General features: G+C 37.8%; 1 protein-coding gene across 5 annotated transcripts in view; it reads right to left on the bottom strand.

Moving 5' to 3' along the window:
• The window catches only part of PDE7A (phosphodiesterase 7A), a 114,794-nt gene that overhangs the window by 35,386 nt on the left and 63,233 nt on the right, over window positions 1–16,175 (bottom strand). For 4 of the 5 annotated variants that reach the window (XR_003437353.1, XM_027127995.1, XM_027127997.1 and 1 more), the window contains exons 2-3: window positions 11,304–11,364; window positions 8,039–8,122 (exon numbers count right to left, since the gene is read on the bottom strand). Coding sequence is in view for 3 of the 5 variants with exons in the window: in XM_027127995.1 (XP_026983796.1) it covers window positions 8,039–8,122; window positions 11,304–11,364 (145 nt within the window). In the remaining 2 variants the exon portion in view is untranslated. Of the gene's footprint in view, window positions 1–8,038; window positions 8,123–11,303; window positions 11,365–16,175 lie in introns of those variants that run through there. The other variant, XM_027127998.1, reaches the window with a different exon arrangement.

Below are 16,175 nucleotides of genomic sequence, written 5' to 3'. Positions count from 1 at the left end.
CTAAGACAATAAAGTCAGTATGACATAAGCGTTTAAGCTCAAGATAAACGCAGAAACAGATGTTCTTTCTGATCATGTCACTAAGTATGAAACAAGTATCCAAGTCTAACACAGCCCTGTTAGGAAGATAAGAAACAACACAAAACCAAACGCACCTGAGGGTCTAAGGCAGCACTTAATAATTTTGTCTGCTTTCAGAGTGGGTCATTATAATAAAGACAACATGAGACATTTGATTCAACAGAAGGGCAGTAGCCAGCCTGAATTCAGTTTACAGCTAATACAGATCATACTTAGAGAAATACAAATGGGACCGTATTAAGTCCAACTGGTAGAAGATGTGCAGTTTTAGTCAATTTGATGCAACAGGAATATATTCAATCTCTACAATGAGCCAGAGGCTGCCAGAAACCAGGAACAAAAAGATGAGTAAGGCTAAAAGCCTTTTAGGCTACAATGTAAATATCCTGAAAGGTTCCCTAGTATGGGGTGGAATAAAGTGCTAAAATGAATAAAAAGGCTCAAGATAATGGGCAAAACACATTTACATAGAATGGAACATTACCATGTGTCGGGAGTAAAAGAAAACGGAAAACTGCGTTTGTGTGGACATGAAAAAACATTCTCCTGGTATTACATCTTGTCCAACGTTGGCAGAGAGACCATGGCTTCCAGTCTGGATGACGTCAATGAGCTTTGGTGAATTCCATGAAAATTTCAAGCTGGCAGCTTCCCTTACTACTTAATACCCACGCCAGAACCTTGCAAAGGAAGGTATCAGTGCACATGTGGAGCAGAATTATAATAATGCTTTTATGTTTAAAGATATTAGAATTTGTTACTATATAAGCTAAAAAGAATGTGTAACTAAAAGAATAATTCACTAAATTTAGGGGCATCAAATGTATAGCAAACAAGAGATGAATTCTGACACAAAGTCAATATGGAATCCATTTCATTAAGCCCAACTAATTTAAAAGTCAAAATATTATATTTCAAGAGACCAGGTGTACGGCCAATTGGACATAGAAAAATATCTGTAGGAAAATTTGGGGCTCGTAATCCACCCTACGGAAAGCTGGTTACTGAAGCCAACATACTCGAAAGGAGGAAACTCACAGGAGGGAGGTTCCTGGTTCTCTCTCCACAGAGAGCGGAGTGAAAGCAGAACTTGAGAAAGCCCGCGGAAGGGGAGCTGTCACGCTAAGGAGAGATGGTCGGGAGCCACGGGGCCGCGTCAGGGAGACCCAGCTCTAGGGCACTTTTCAGTCCGCACCACCCAGCCAGCAGCCTAACATCTCTGCCACTCTCTAATCAATCAGCTTCTCTCTCCCCAGCTTTCTTCTCTACCCCCATTACCTCTTTCTCCCCATTTGGTAGTGTATATATTGCTCATCATTATCAGGTGCCTCAAACCTCGAATTTTCACAACATAAGGTCAGAAGACTAAATAGGTTAAAATTAGTTGAATGCGGGACATCAAGAATCAGTTTATTAAATGCTGGAGGACCAGAAATCTGGACCTCAGTGGGAATAATTCCTAGATAGGGCAGGTCTGGAAAGGTTAGGGATCTTCTAAAAATGGGATGAAAGCTGAAGTTTTTCAGTAGGTATCAAAGAAGTATTAACGTTAACACTGAAGTTTAAATATTTGTCAGAAACTAATCATCTGCCTATTGAGAAAGTGGACCAATCCTTAAAAAAAAAAAAAGTTATATAAAATGATCAAATGCTTAGAAGAGCTAGCTGCATTATCTGCTAGTAATCCGATAGCCCTAAACACCATTACAAGATTCCATGTACAGCTCTGGGGGACAGACAAGGGACAAGGAGGTTAAGTAAGAAGCACCAATCTTAGTTTTTTGTTATCTAAACAAATAATTAGTGATTAGCATACTGTGAATACTCATGGACTGTCATGACACCTTTTAAGTAGTATAACCAGAAACTGCTTTCTATTCAATAAGCAATTTCACATCTCCTTTTGGGCTGAATAAAAATTTCTGACTTAACATGAGCATCTGAAAATTTCAGCAGTATCTTTAATGAGCTAAGATCTTCCAAATTTCTTAATAAACACAACCCATCATATAATTCCCACTGATATGCATGTTCTATCTAAATTGCAAAATGGAACACTCCCCAGAGAAGAAAATATTAGTTTGAAAAAACAATGTTCCAAGGAATGTTTCTGATCATCCTAAAATAATGTCAACAATGACTTCCTTACATGAAAAATCGCTTTCTCAAACTCAAACTATGTAAATATGTATGATATATATTATCTTTTGTACCATAACATAGGTAATAAGAACACAAACAAAGGTAAAAGAATGCTTCATAGGGCTTCCCTGGTGGCGCAGCGGTTGGGAGTCCGCCTGCCGATGCAGGGGACACGGGTTCGTGCCCCGGTCCGGGAAGATCCCACATGCCGCGGAGCGGCTGGGCCCGTGAGCCATGGCCACTGAGCCTGCGCATCCGAAGCCTGTGCTCCGCAACGGGAGAGGCCACAACAGTGAGAGGCCCGTGTACCGCAAAAAAAAAAAAAGAAAAAAAAAAGAATGCTTCATAACATCTCTTCAGTGAGAGATGATATCTGGGAAAATTTGTTTTCTTGCCCCATAGAACCAAGATAATAACACCTGATAAATTCACAAAGAAGTTAGCATGAACAGTCCACTTAAAGCAGCAGAGACCAAAAAACGAACAAACAAAAACCCCCAAACAACAAAACCTAGCTAAGAATGAAAGCTTCTGTGTGACGACTTAAAAATTAGAGTAGAATTTCTTGATTAAAGCAGAATCTGTGACGAATTGCCAGGCTAACCCTGGCTGCAGACTTACACCAGGTCTTCTGCAAACACTTCCTGGCAACGAGGATTCATGATCTTCCAAATCCCCCCACCCTCTGTAACCATGAATACAGGTTAGTTTCAAAACGTCTTCCCAAAGTTTGAATTCTCCCATTTCTTTATAAACAACCACAGACCTGGTCTAATACCAGTTAACAAATCTGCACTCCGACTATAAACCCATGCTTTTTAATAAATGCATAATTTCATTACCATACTTTAAAAACTTTTTGTTTAGAGATATTTTGAAATACAAATAAAAAATGCAAAAAGCTGCAAAACTAAATAGTACAGGGAATACCCTTTATCACTACCCTTTACTCAGATTTGCCATTGTTAACATTTTATCCACCTGCTTTACCATTTGTACTGTGTGTGTGTGTGTGTGTGTGTGTACGTGTGTGTGGTGTGTACTTGATTCTTTTTCTGAACATCTGAGGGTAGGTTATAAACATCCTGGTCTTTTACCCTCAAATACTTCAGTGAATAACACCACAAGCTAATACATGTTCCTATTATAAATAAGGCCAATGTGAGTGTCTTCACACATACATTGACATTTGTGTACGATTATTCCCTCTGCATACATGTCTCGTGCTGAAATCAAAGAGAAAAAAAATGCTTACGACTCTCGATGCATCGTGACAAACTGCCTTCTAAAAAGTTTGTAATAACGCAAACTTCTATCACTAGCACCTTAGCTGATCGTTTGCTTAACTTTCTAAATTTCATAGGAATTTGTTTAGTAGTGAAGTTGAACACTGTTTCTGTATTTAATGTACTCGTGTGTTCAGCTGATTTTCTTCTTTTGCCTCTTTATACGCTTTCAGAAAGACTCACAGTCAGAACTTGCCGCATGATAATGCCCATGGCAAAGCCTACTGTGAAGATCCATTTCTAGGCCTCACGAGAACGAGAATAAGGATTTATGACAAAAGATAATCCAAACCACAAAAACTCAGGGCAGAAAAAACCGCAATATTTACATAATAAAATTATTATTGAGGTCTCACTTGCTAACTTTGGAGCCTGTAATTGTTCTCTAACTGGATAAACAGCTAGAGGAGAATGCACCTTGGGATGGTAAACCCAAACACTGTTTATAATAAACCGTATATATAAAAGAATCGTTCAAAAAAAGCTCAATATTACAGTGTAGATGTCTAATTTCTAGGCAAATTTAATAAATACAATTATGTTCAACGTGGAGAAAATCTCAATCCAGAAACAAGTTAAAACTATTCCAGCACCTGAACACACATCAGCAGCACCTCACAAATAGAACGCATGGAAGAAATACAAAATTACAGACAAGCAGTAGTTATAATGTACTAATGGTATAATATATGTTTCTAACCTGTTGATATGCATTTTCTCCTGTATTTTAAACTCTCTCTCTCTTTAAAAAGACCCTGCCCTGGGAGGACAGATTACAAGACAGAATCCTACAAGTAAGGACAACAGTTAAGAGACCACCAGAATAACCCCAGACTGTGGTAACAGAGGTCTGAATCAAGCAGGATAGGAGATAAGGAGGACAGAAAGGAGAGGAGAATGACAGCTATTTTCGGTTACTAAATACATGGGACTGAATGCAGACTGGCTGTAAGCAATGAAAGAACTGAGAGAGACAAGAATTTTACAACAGGGAAAGTTAACAGTGAGTTTAAGGTAAAGCCAAAGAGATGCACAGAAGGCGTGGGGTGAGGAGCTGTACACAGAGAAAATTCTAGCTTCAATGAATTTAATATACCTATCCAGAATTTTGTATTCAGAACATTCTAGAAACTATTTTAACTTCAGCATGCAAATATTTATGTCACTGTGAAAAATAAAATCATATTTTTAATTGTATACAAAGGAGAGGGCACATTACTGAAGCCCTACTGCTCAGGCCCTCGAGGGATTACGCCCACCCCGCAGCGCTGGCCAGGTCCGCGGGACACAGCTGAAGGCGGCACTCAGGAGGCTTCAGCCACAGCTCGGGCATGCGCTCACCCCCTGATTAGATCACATTTCATAAAATAACGCTCGATGAAAATTTTTTCTTTTCAGAATTCTGAGCTGTGTGATAAACAGAACCTACGACACGAGTAGGAAAGAATGACTCATTTTTCTCTATTTAAAAAACCCCTCCAAATTACGTTATCATTTTGGCTTAGAGAGATACTCTTGTTTTATAATAACTACAGGGTCAGTTCCACAGTGACAATTTCCAGCTACAGCCTAGAGTCTTAGAACATCTGTCACGATGGGGTCGTGAAGAGAATCTGCATACCTAGAAGCCGAGTGGCCTCTGCTGTCCTGAGACACCAGACCACAGAGGCTCCACGTTAGGATGCAAGTGCAGATCCCCAAGCCCGAGACTGCTGCACACTGCTTTCAACCATTTCTTGCCACTAGGTTTCATTTTGCACCCAATCTGAGCACCTTTATCTCTTAGAAGGAATATTTTATCCGTTTACCTTTACTGCCATCATTGATACCTTTGCTTGTACTTTTCTCATTTTGTCCTTAAGATTTTACATCATTTGCTCCTGGTTTCATAATGATTTAGAAGATAAACATCCTATTTGAATTCCATGAGAGAGTACCTCCAACAATTTGGTCATTTCCAACTTCCCTCCCCCACAGAAATGTCCCATTATGTCTCCTATTTAAGACTTCCAGCATCTTATAACAATTATAATTTTCAAATCCTCTCTTTCACTAAAATGCAGTAGAAGACAAGGGGTAACCTAGAGACTCCCAATGCTTTTCTTTAGGTCAATATTGAGACTTAACCATTTTACTGATATCCTTACTCAGAGCCAATCTTTGTATATTACAATATTTACAAACAATTTTATTTAAACTTTTCAGTGAGTAATATGTTCACATGAATCAAAATTCAAAAGGGTGTAAAACAAACAGCTTCTTTCTCTCTCACGTCCTCAGGTCGCCCAGTTTCCCTCCTGGAGGCAACCCATGTTACTAAGGTCTAATGTGTTGTTACAGAAAAAAACGACATATTGAATCACCCTCGCTTCCTTCCCCAGACAAACCCACTAATCCTGGAGTATTATTCTTTTATGCTGTTGGTATTCCTTTTGCTAATATTTTTTCCAAAGATTTTTTTATAGACATTTACACTTAGAGTATTACATTTGCCTCTTGAAAGTTATATTTGCTCTATAAAAATAGCTCTGAATGACTTCTTTTTGTGTAATCTGAAAGAATTTAAAGTGCTGTGAAACTAATTATCAGTCTCTTAAAGACACTGAATAATTTGCCTGTAAAATCTCTGGACCTCATGCTTTTAGGGGTAACTCTTGTGTAGCTTTCTCCAACATGTTGACCCCAGAACTCTTCCACACTCTTAAAATTATTCACTGCCCCAAAGAGCTTTAGTTTATGTGCGTTGTATCTACGGACATTTTCCATAATAGAAATTAAAACAAAAATTCAGAATACTTATTTACCATTTCATTCAGAAACAACATAATAGGACTTCTGGTTTCTGGATCTGCATATAAGGAGCTTAGAAGTTGCCATTCTGTCCTAACAACACATGAAAAGCTGAACAGACTGCAAAATCAACAACTGTTCTAGGATCCACTGAAGACGTGAGGACACAGGGCAACTCACTGCCCCAAGACTGGAGAGACAGGCAAAGAGAGACAACTTACTGGCCCAGAGACTCACAAATGGAAACCTCCTTGGGAACCGGTGCCGGGGCAGAGAAACCTGAACTATAATCGATGAACTTCTGGAGGCTTCTCTGAGAGTTAAAAACTCCAGGGAAATCCAGTCATGGGGTGGGAGGGGGAAGCAGAATTTTGTGAGATTTACCTCCAGGAGCTTGACCAGGTTAATCCCACAGTAAATGTCTGCCAGAACTCACACAAGGAGAAGGTGCCAACCTGAAAAGGCCCATCTCTATTAAAGAAATTGAATCAATAACCAGCAACCTTCCAAAACAGAAAACATCAGGCCTAGAGGGGTTCACTGGTGAATTCTTTAAGGAAGAAATTATACCAATCCTCTAAAATCTCTTTCAGAGGCTAGAAGCACAGGTAACACTTCCTAACTCACTCTAATCAGACATTATAAAAAAAAGAAAACTACAGACCATTCTCTCTCATGCATATAAATGCAGAAATTCTCAGTAAAATATTGGCAAACCAAATCCAAAAGAGTCTCCTTCCTCCGAAGAAGATTAACACTTACTTCTAAGCAGGTGCCTTAGAGGCACTAAAATCATAGACCACCTTAATCTAATCATTATTTGAGAGAGTTTAAAGCTGGGATTTTTTTCTAATATAAAGCACTTTGGGTCTCTGACTGAAGCATAGAGAGTTTACCAGGACAATTCCCCAACCTTGGTGAACTACAAACACCTGTTTTTGTTTTTCTGGCCTCAAGTGTCCAACAAAAGCTCTGCTCAGCTTCTCACCCACTTTTCCCAGCATCAGCAGATGCCACTAAGGGGAAAAGTAGCCTGAAATGCCTGCCTCGTCCTTGCCTCAACAGCACTCTGATACACTCAAATACACGTCTTTTCTACTGTGTCTAGTTTTTCTAATTTTTTCAATTGTATTGTTAATCCAAATAATTTATCCAACATGACCAAAAGAGGAACTCCTCCAAAAACAGATTTAATATGGTTAATATTTAAGGGTTTTAGAAGTCCTGTTTTTTCCCTTTTTCTCCCATTATGCGCCGGAACCAAACAATATTTGTTTTCGAAATACGCATTCTACCAAACATCTTTCAGGGGTATGTGTGTTTTTAAATAAATCCAAGGGATATATACCTTGTTAACTATGAGATACCTTTATATAATGTCACCTGCACAAAAACATTTTATCTAGAGTCGTGAAGACAGAACATTTAGAATAAAACAACTTTTTGAACATATAGTTTTTAAAAAGAAAAAAATGTACCAAAGTAATTTCACATTTAAATAAGAAAGAAGAAAAACCATACCAGCTTTCATATTTTGATACTTTCCAATTCTCCTTGCCTCTAAACATTTACAAGTATTATTTAGAAATAAAGTGTCATTTATCATGACCCAGTATTTTAAAAACATTTTAAACATAATATGTTTTTCCTTGTATTCGCTTTCCCTTGGAAAATTACATAATTTTATGAAGATCTTTTACTGGAAGTCTGAGAGAAACACTGTATCTGCTAACACTTACCGTGAAAAATACGAAAATCAATATATGGATGAGAACCTCTCCTTTCTGATTCAAATCCTGCTCGACTCCTTACGCGTACATCTCCTGGACAGAATCAGGAATAAAACGTAAGCTTAGAAGGCTGCCGTTCAGGAATAAGCTCCCACATGCAATAAAGGTCTATGTGGGATCAAACCCATAATTCAGGCTACTAATGATATAAATGGAATAAGTAGTTAAGAGCTGATTTATTTGAAAGGGTTTACAAATTTTTGGCACTGAGTTATAAGACTAGATGCGGTTTTTTTGTAACCTACCCCTCTAATAATTATAACCACTATTTTAGAGTCACCTTCTGAAAGATGATTCATGTATATGATAATCCAACCTCATATCTTATTACTCACTTGGAGTTAAAAAAAATCCTCAGCACAAAACTTTAAAAAGCCACAATGAGAAGCAAATATTTATTAAGTGTCTACTCTGTGCCTAACACTATACTATAAGGGATATAAAGAAATAGAAAATATATTACCTATTCTCAAGCAGCTTATAATTTTTTACATGTACAGAAAATTAAAATGTTAAAGATTTTGCCTGAAATGTTTAATTTGGTCAATCTTTTTTCTCATTGACAGTGGGTATAGTCAAGGTCTTTAGTTGGGTCTTAAACTTTGTTGTTTATAAGCTCAGTATTGTTTCTTCCTATATTCATATGACTTTTGGATCTACTTCTCCATACAGCAACATAACCACTGCAATCTTCTGCCAGGTGCTCTTTTTCTGCCTTGCAGACATTATTTCATTTAATTCTCTAACCAAATCTGAGAGATAGGAATCTTAACCCCCATTTTCAGATGCAGAAACTGAGATTTTTAGATGTTTAAGAGCATGCATATGCCACAAAGCTAGTGTAAAGGTGTGCCAGGGTTTAAACCTAGCTCTGCGGGCTCCAAAGGCAGCACCTTTCCCACTACACTTCCACAGCCTCCGAGTTTATAACCTTTAAGTCTCCAGTCCCTATTCCTGTGCCCTCACAATTCCGCTTGCCTGGAAGGCTCTCCTGCTTATTCTTTGTTTCAAGGTGCCTGTCATCCACCATGAGTCCATCCCACAACGATTAATCCCTTCTCTCATGTGGCGATGCCTTCACTCTCTATTGGATGTTTACTGAGCACTCACTACATGTCAGGTAACACAGCAGTGAGCAGAATATATAAAGTCCCTGTCTTCATGAAGCGCACCCTTTCATGGAGTGACACAAATAATAAAACAAACAAATAATTTCATTCTATGGAAGATGGTAAAAAGCACCATGCAGAAAACTAAAGCAAGGAAAGAAGAACAGGGAGGAGGAGTCGGGGAGGAGTGATTCATGGCTGTGGTCAGAGACCTCAGCGAACGGGAGGCATCTGAGCAGAGGCCTGGAGGCAGCGAAGCAGTGAGCCACACGGCCACCTGGATGAAGACGGGTCCAGACGTAGGGAGAGCAAGTATGAATACCCTGAGACGGGAGCATGCTTGTCACGTTCAAGGTCAAGCAAAAAGGCCTGCATGGCTGGAGTGAGGTGAATGAGGGGAACTGGTAGCAGGTGTGGTCAGAGAAACAGTAGGGCCACATCACACTGGACCTTCAACGGGCCATTGTAATAGCTCTGGCTGTTACTCCAAGACAGAAAACTATCGGAAGATTCAGAACAGAGGGGTGAGATGGACTTAGGTCTGAAAAGGTTCACTCTGGCTGCATAGACTAGAATCAAGTAGAGACGCACAGGCAGACACAGGGAGACACTTAAGGAGTGAGTGCATTCAACGAGGCAACAGCTATGGCCTGCGGGGAGGGGGATATGGGGAGATGCTGGTCAAGGGGGTAAAAAGTTTCAGTTACGCAGGGAAGTTCTGGAGATCTAATGTACAACTATGTGACGACAGCTACCGATAAAAAACCGGGTAACTGTGGTTCAGTTAGGGATGGTAACAGCATTGTGGTGGGGAAATCCTGGATACACTTTGGAGGTATCAGCCAAGAGGATGTGGTGATGAAGTAAACGCAGAGGAAATAAGAAATAAGAGTCAAGAATGACGCCAAGGTTCCTGACCTGACAACCAGAAGAATGGAGTTCCATTTTCTGAGACGGTGAAAGAATGCAAAATCACAGACCTGGGGAACACAAATCTTTTAACACATATGTCAAATGTGAGGTACCCATAACCATGTGGAGATGCTCTACAGAGTGAAGAAGACAGGAGCCTAAAACTCTGTTTTAAGGAGAGTAGAATCCTGACATGTCTACAGAGAGAGATGGAGACAGTAAAGAAGAAAAGGCTCAACATTCCCGGGGGGAAATATGTGCTAGAGTGGAATGGGACTAGGCAGGTAAGATACACAAGGTAACTTAAAGAGAGAAAAAGGGAAGAGCAAAAACAGGACACTGGAGAACACACAGGCCTAAGACTATGAAAAGGAGTTAATGAAAGAGGCACAAACAAACAAACAAAAAACCCCAAACCAAATCACCACCCCAGAAGCAGGTGAAGAATAAGGATGACTAAATATCATAGAAATTGAGCGAGGAATTCTGAGTATAAGGAGAGCAGTCATGAAGAAAAGACAGTAAGAAAAGATGAGTAAAGGTGCCTACTGGAATCTTTATAGTATGTTTTTAATAGTATGAATTAAAGTACAAGGGATCAAGGAGTGCGTGGATGAAGAGAAAAATCTGGCAAAGAGGGAAAGAGAGAAACTACACACATATATGTATGTGTGTGTATATATATATATATATATCAATTATACATGTATATATACACACATCAAATTCATTTTACCCTCTGGACTTGAGTAATACATTAAAGATTTAAGAACTGAGACTAGGAGAAGACAAATGGCCTTCTCACCTGCCAACTGAGAACAAACACATCCAGTGACAGGACTATGCGATCAGGTAATTCACGGTCTCGTCTTTGTTCGTGTTACCGTTTAGTATTCAGCAACTGTACAAATCTAAGACTCTTTTTATGAAGAATAATCAGGACGCAACTTAAAATTGTATACTAATCACAGAGTCCCAGTTATTAAGCCAGAGATTTCTCAATTACCCAAACTCTAAGATGCCCCTCTTTATTCACATCATATTAATTTTGGCTTCTAGACTCAACTTCAAAGTAATAGGTCATTTCTGCTGCAAACAGTGATGAAAAGCTACCTAATGAAAGATATCTCGATCTTGAATTAACAGCAGATAACAAAATTAACTGATATTGGTGCAAAATAAATAATTCTTACCTAGCATACGAATGTACAACGCAGTCTGATCAGAGCTGTCATAGGAGATAGCTCCACGCCTCTAGAAAAAAAAAACAAAAACACATTTTAATGCATGATAATTTAAAATGTGATATAAAATTCAATTCAACAAACATGTATTTATTATTTTTTGTGACGCACTGTGCAAGAGAAGTTGGGATATACAAAATGAAATTAAATACAGCATTTGCTCTTGAAATCTCTAGTTGTGAGGAAGACAAATAATTATAATACAATATGATTAAGCATTGTTGGAGAAGTGGATACAGAGTGAGGAACACAGTAGGTGGAAATTTAATGTCAGAGTACATCATACAAGCCCACTTGAAGAGAGAGCTTCTGCAGAGGTAGTCGGAATTGCTGGAGAGACACAGTTCAACTACTTCACTATTCCCTTCACTTAAACATGAATGAATAAGCAAACAAGAATCATCAGACATTTGAAGAAACTCTTTAGCTAGAAATAAATGGAACAAAATGAAAAACCAAATGGCCCAGAAGCTACAAGAAATAAGAGAATTTAAAAAATGTAATTAGTGTACTCAGAGAAATCTGAGTAAAACAAAAAATGGGGTGCACTGAAAGAGAACAGGTTTAAAAATATATTTTGAGCTTAAAAATAAACAGGTATAAAAAGTATCTTGCAACATTACTCATAATGGCCCCCAACTGGAAACAATCCAAATGTCTACCAACTAATGCGGTATAGCCGTACAATATTATTCAGTATTCAATATCTAGTGTTGTTATCCAGACATAAAAAGGACTGAAGTACTGATACATGTTACAACATGGTTGAATCCTGAGAACAGTATATTGAGTGAAAGGAGCCAGTCACAAAGGACCACAAAGCATATGTTTCCAATTATATGAAATATCCAAACAGGCAAATCCACAGAGTCAGAAAGTAGACTGGTGGTTGCCTAGAGTTGGGAGAGTTGGTGGGAACTGGAGAGTGAATGCTAATGGGCACAGGGTTTCTACCTGCAATGATGAAAGTGTTCTCAAATTAACTGTGGTGATGACTGCACAACTCTGTGACTATACCAAAAAGCACTGAAATTAAAAAAAAACCACCCACTTTAAACGGGTGAATCGTATGGTACATGAACTATACCTCAATAAAGGCATTTATTAAAAATAATGAGTACTGCAAATATTTTAAATATAATTACCAAAAAAAACCAAAAGCAAGAAACCAAAAAACACCTCTGTAAGACCTGAAACACCCTCAGCAAGTTCTGCCAACTCCACCTTCACACCCATCTCCCTTCCTCGATCTCCACTTCTTCGTTCTGTCTCAGGCAATAGCATCTCTCACCTGGCCTCCTGCAATGTTCTGCCCTGCTGACTGGTTTTCCTGCTGCATCTCTTGGCCCCCAGTCCATTCACGCAGAAGCAAGAGCGAACATTCCAGCTACTGCTCAGAAGTCCTCCAATGGCCCCCACTAGACTTGGAATAAACTCCAAACACCTAACTCTCCATGATCTGCCTACCCCTCAGTCCTCTTGTCCTACCGCCCTCTTTCTACCACTGAGAGCCAGCCACCCTGGCCGCCTTGCCCTTCCTCAACCACGCCACACGCACAGCCTTGATACCTGCTGTTCTGTCCAGGATCACTGCATCATCGTTCCCTTCTTACCTCTCAGGTTCCAGACGAAATGTCATCTCTTCAGAGAGGCAGTCCCAGACTACCAAACCTGAAGTCACCAGAGAGTCACCCTCCCCAGAGTCCCTACGTTCATGCTCTGTACAGCACACCTAGCTGACCTACTCTTGTTAGCTTGTTCTAAAACAAAAGCTCCACAAGAGCAAGAACCATGTCTGACTTATTCACCACTTTGTCCTCGGCCCTAAAAACTACTATTATTTAGTAGATACTAAATAAATATTTGGTAAATAAATGATAAATGCACTTATTGTAAATAAATTAGTGAATAATCATTTACAAATTAAGTTGATGAATAAATTAATGAACAACAGAATTGATATAAAGACAAACTAAACATCTAGAAGATAAAATTAACCAAACCTCATACCAGAATCTAACCTCTGTGGAGGCAGAGACTTTGTTCAATGCTGTCTCCCCAGATATAGAATAAATCCCAACATTTAGAATAGTGCCCAGCACATTCTAATGTAATCAATAATATTAGCTGAATAAACAGGCAAGCAAATTCTTAAAAAACAGTAATAAATAGAACTAGCGTCATGAGCTATTATAAAGTAGTGTGACACCACAGAGAATCTAGAATCAAATCCAAGAATACACAGAAATTTTGTATATGCTAAATAAAGGATCTAAAATCTGTGGAGAGGAAATTCCCTGGCGGCCCAGTGGTTAGGACTCAGCACTTTCACTGCCGAGGGCTGGGGTTCAATTCCTGGTCAGGGAACTAAGGTCCCACAAGCTGTGTGTACACGGCCAAAAAAAAAAAAAAAAAAATCAAGTTAATTATTTGATTTAAAATGCTAGATTAAGTGGCTGTTATCTGGAAAAACATAAGGCTGTATTATTACCTTCCTACTCCAAAATAAATTACACATGGAACAGAAATTTTAATGTAAAACAACAGCATGAAAATATTAGAAGAAAACATAACTGTATTAAAAAAAATCTCAAATAACAACAAGGACCTACTGCATAGCACAGGGAACTATATTCAATATCTTATAATAACCTATAATGGAAAAGGATCTGAAAAAGAATATATATATATATGTATAACTGAATCACTTTGCTGTACACCTGAAACTAACACAACATTGTAAATCAACTATACTTCAATAAAGTTTTTTTAATTTAAATAACGACTCAAAAAGAAATCTTAACTAGGAAAGGCCTTTCTAACTGTTCTATAAAATCCAGAAATCATGAAAAACAAATCGATTTGGCCACATAAAAGTTAAATTATGTATGGCAAAATATACCATAAACATAGGCAAAAGACAAACTCCAAATGAAGAAAAATGAGTTCAACAGATACGACAAAGGGCTAATTTTTCCCTGCTACACCTAAAAATGAAGGGAGAAAAAAGAAGTGTCTTACAAATCAATTACAAAATGAATAATAGTGTAGAAAAACAGGTAGGACATAAACACACTACTCACAGAAAGAGAAATAATAAACTAATAAACACAAGAAAAAATGCCTGACTTCATTAACAAAATACATATTAAAGAAATGAGATGGTATTTTTACATACTAATGATCTTCTTTCCTCACAAACCCCTGGCATGAAATTTACAACTCTTCAACATATACCTAGAAATCTCAAGGAAAAATAATCATGTTTTTTTACTGTTATTATAAAGAAAAGTTACTGTATTTAAAGCCCTCATTTGGATTTAGTATGCAAAATAGCTCCCCAAATCATTGTTATTATCTCCTCCGTGCTTATCATTTAAGAGAAAAACATCAATTAAACTGCTATGACTTAATGTATCCTTAAACAAACAAACAAAAAACCCCACCAGTTCAGGAAATATAAAAGGAACACAAGTCACAAGCAAAAATAAAATTCTAAATTTTCAACACTGGCTGCCTCCAGGGAAGCTGAAGGACAGATACAAGGGTAGGAAGAGGACTTTTCAACGAATATCTTTTGAATTTTGTAGCACGTGTAGTTATTATATATTCACAAAATACATCGAACTAAAATTTAAAGCTACAGTAAGAATGTACTACAAAGAAATCTACAAAGAAATGGATGATCTCAAAACCCAAGGGACTAAATCATACAGAACACACTCCTGGCAGCATCATGCTTAATAAAGTTAGTGTCTTCCACCAACAGAAGACCCTGAGCCTCCTGCAGTGTTTCATGGTAAACGACTTATTCTGGAGCAAACAGCCACTGTAATCACTTGGTATTAAAAGGCACGACTCACACCTGCTGTTCCCATCTCTACCCCAAGATATTTATCTTGTTAGATTTCAAGACTCCCCTTAATACCACCATATTAGAGGAAAACCCAGTAGTCTGGAGAGCACATATGTGGAGATAAATATTTCTATCGGCCAAATCATATTCATGAAACCACAGATATAATTATGTAATAGTTTGTCATGGTCAGGACCTATCAACCCACTATTATCCAATCAAATTGGGTAAACAGCTTGTTAAAACACATTTTAACCTGTTATCTCTAACAGTTCTCTTCAGGAGAAGGGTTGCCTTTTTTTTTTTTTTTTTTTTTTTTATGAGGGGAAGGGTATTTACTAAAAGAGCCACTAATTAGAAAGGTAAAGTCTCATTTATCACTTTAAGGATTGAGAAAGACTAACATCAGCTGTTAAAATAGTATAAGTAAGAAGCTGGGTAATGAACATAATCTAGATTATAACTATGACACTAAATTTATTTTAAGGTAATCACTTTAGACTTAGTTATAGAGGTACTAACTTAGGGTCTGTATTAGTTAACCATTACAAAAACTTGGCAAAAAGGGTAGAATTTAATTTTAATATATTTTAACAAATTACTTTGGGATGTGCAAAATATTCAGGTTATTTTATTCATTACTAATTTAAGGAAGCCTGGTCCACAAATACTTAGCTTAAATGCTATCCTAACCTGCAAGTGACACAACTCTCATGAAACAAATCCAAATGAGATAACAGAAAAAATTTTTTAAGAATGGACTTAAAAAAAAGGTGGATCCAACAATGAATACATTCCGAGTGATAATTTACTCATGTGTTGCCTCACAGACCAAGATTTAAGTGAATATTATTAAACTGTAAACAGTCTAGGTAAAATAATCTAAAGTAACTCTTTTTGGATAAATATACTATATATTATAACATTAAAAATTTGATTTCCATGTTAGAATGTTACTTTAAAAA

The sequence above is a fragment of the Aethalodelphis obliquidens genome, unplaced genomic scaffold (genome assembly GCF_003676395.1).
Source record: "Aethalodelphis obliquidens isolate GAN/ISIS:26980383/991018 unplaced genomic scaffold, ASM367639v1 scaffold33, whole genome shotgun sequence".
NCBI classification, from domain to species: domain Eukaryota; kingdom Metazoa; phylum Chordata; class Mammalia; order Artiodactyla; family Delphinidae; genus Aethalodelphis; species Aethalodelphis obliquidens.
Note: the sequence above shows the minus strand (reverse complement) of the source record. Positions and strands in the feature narration are given on the sequence as shown.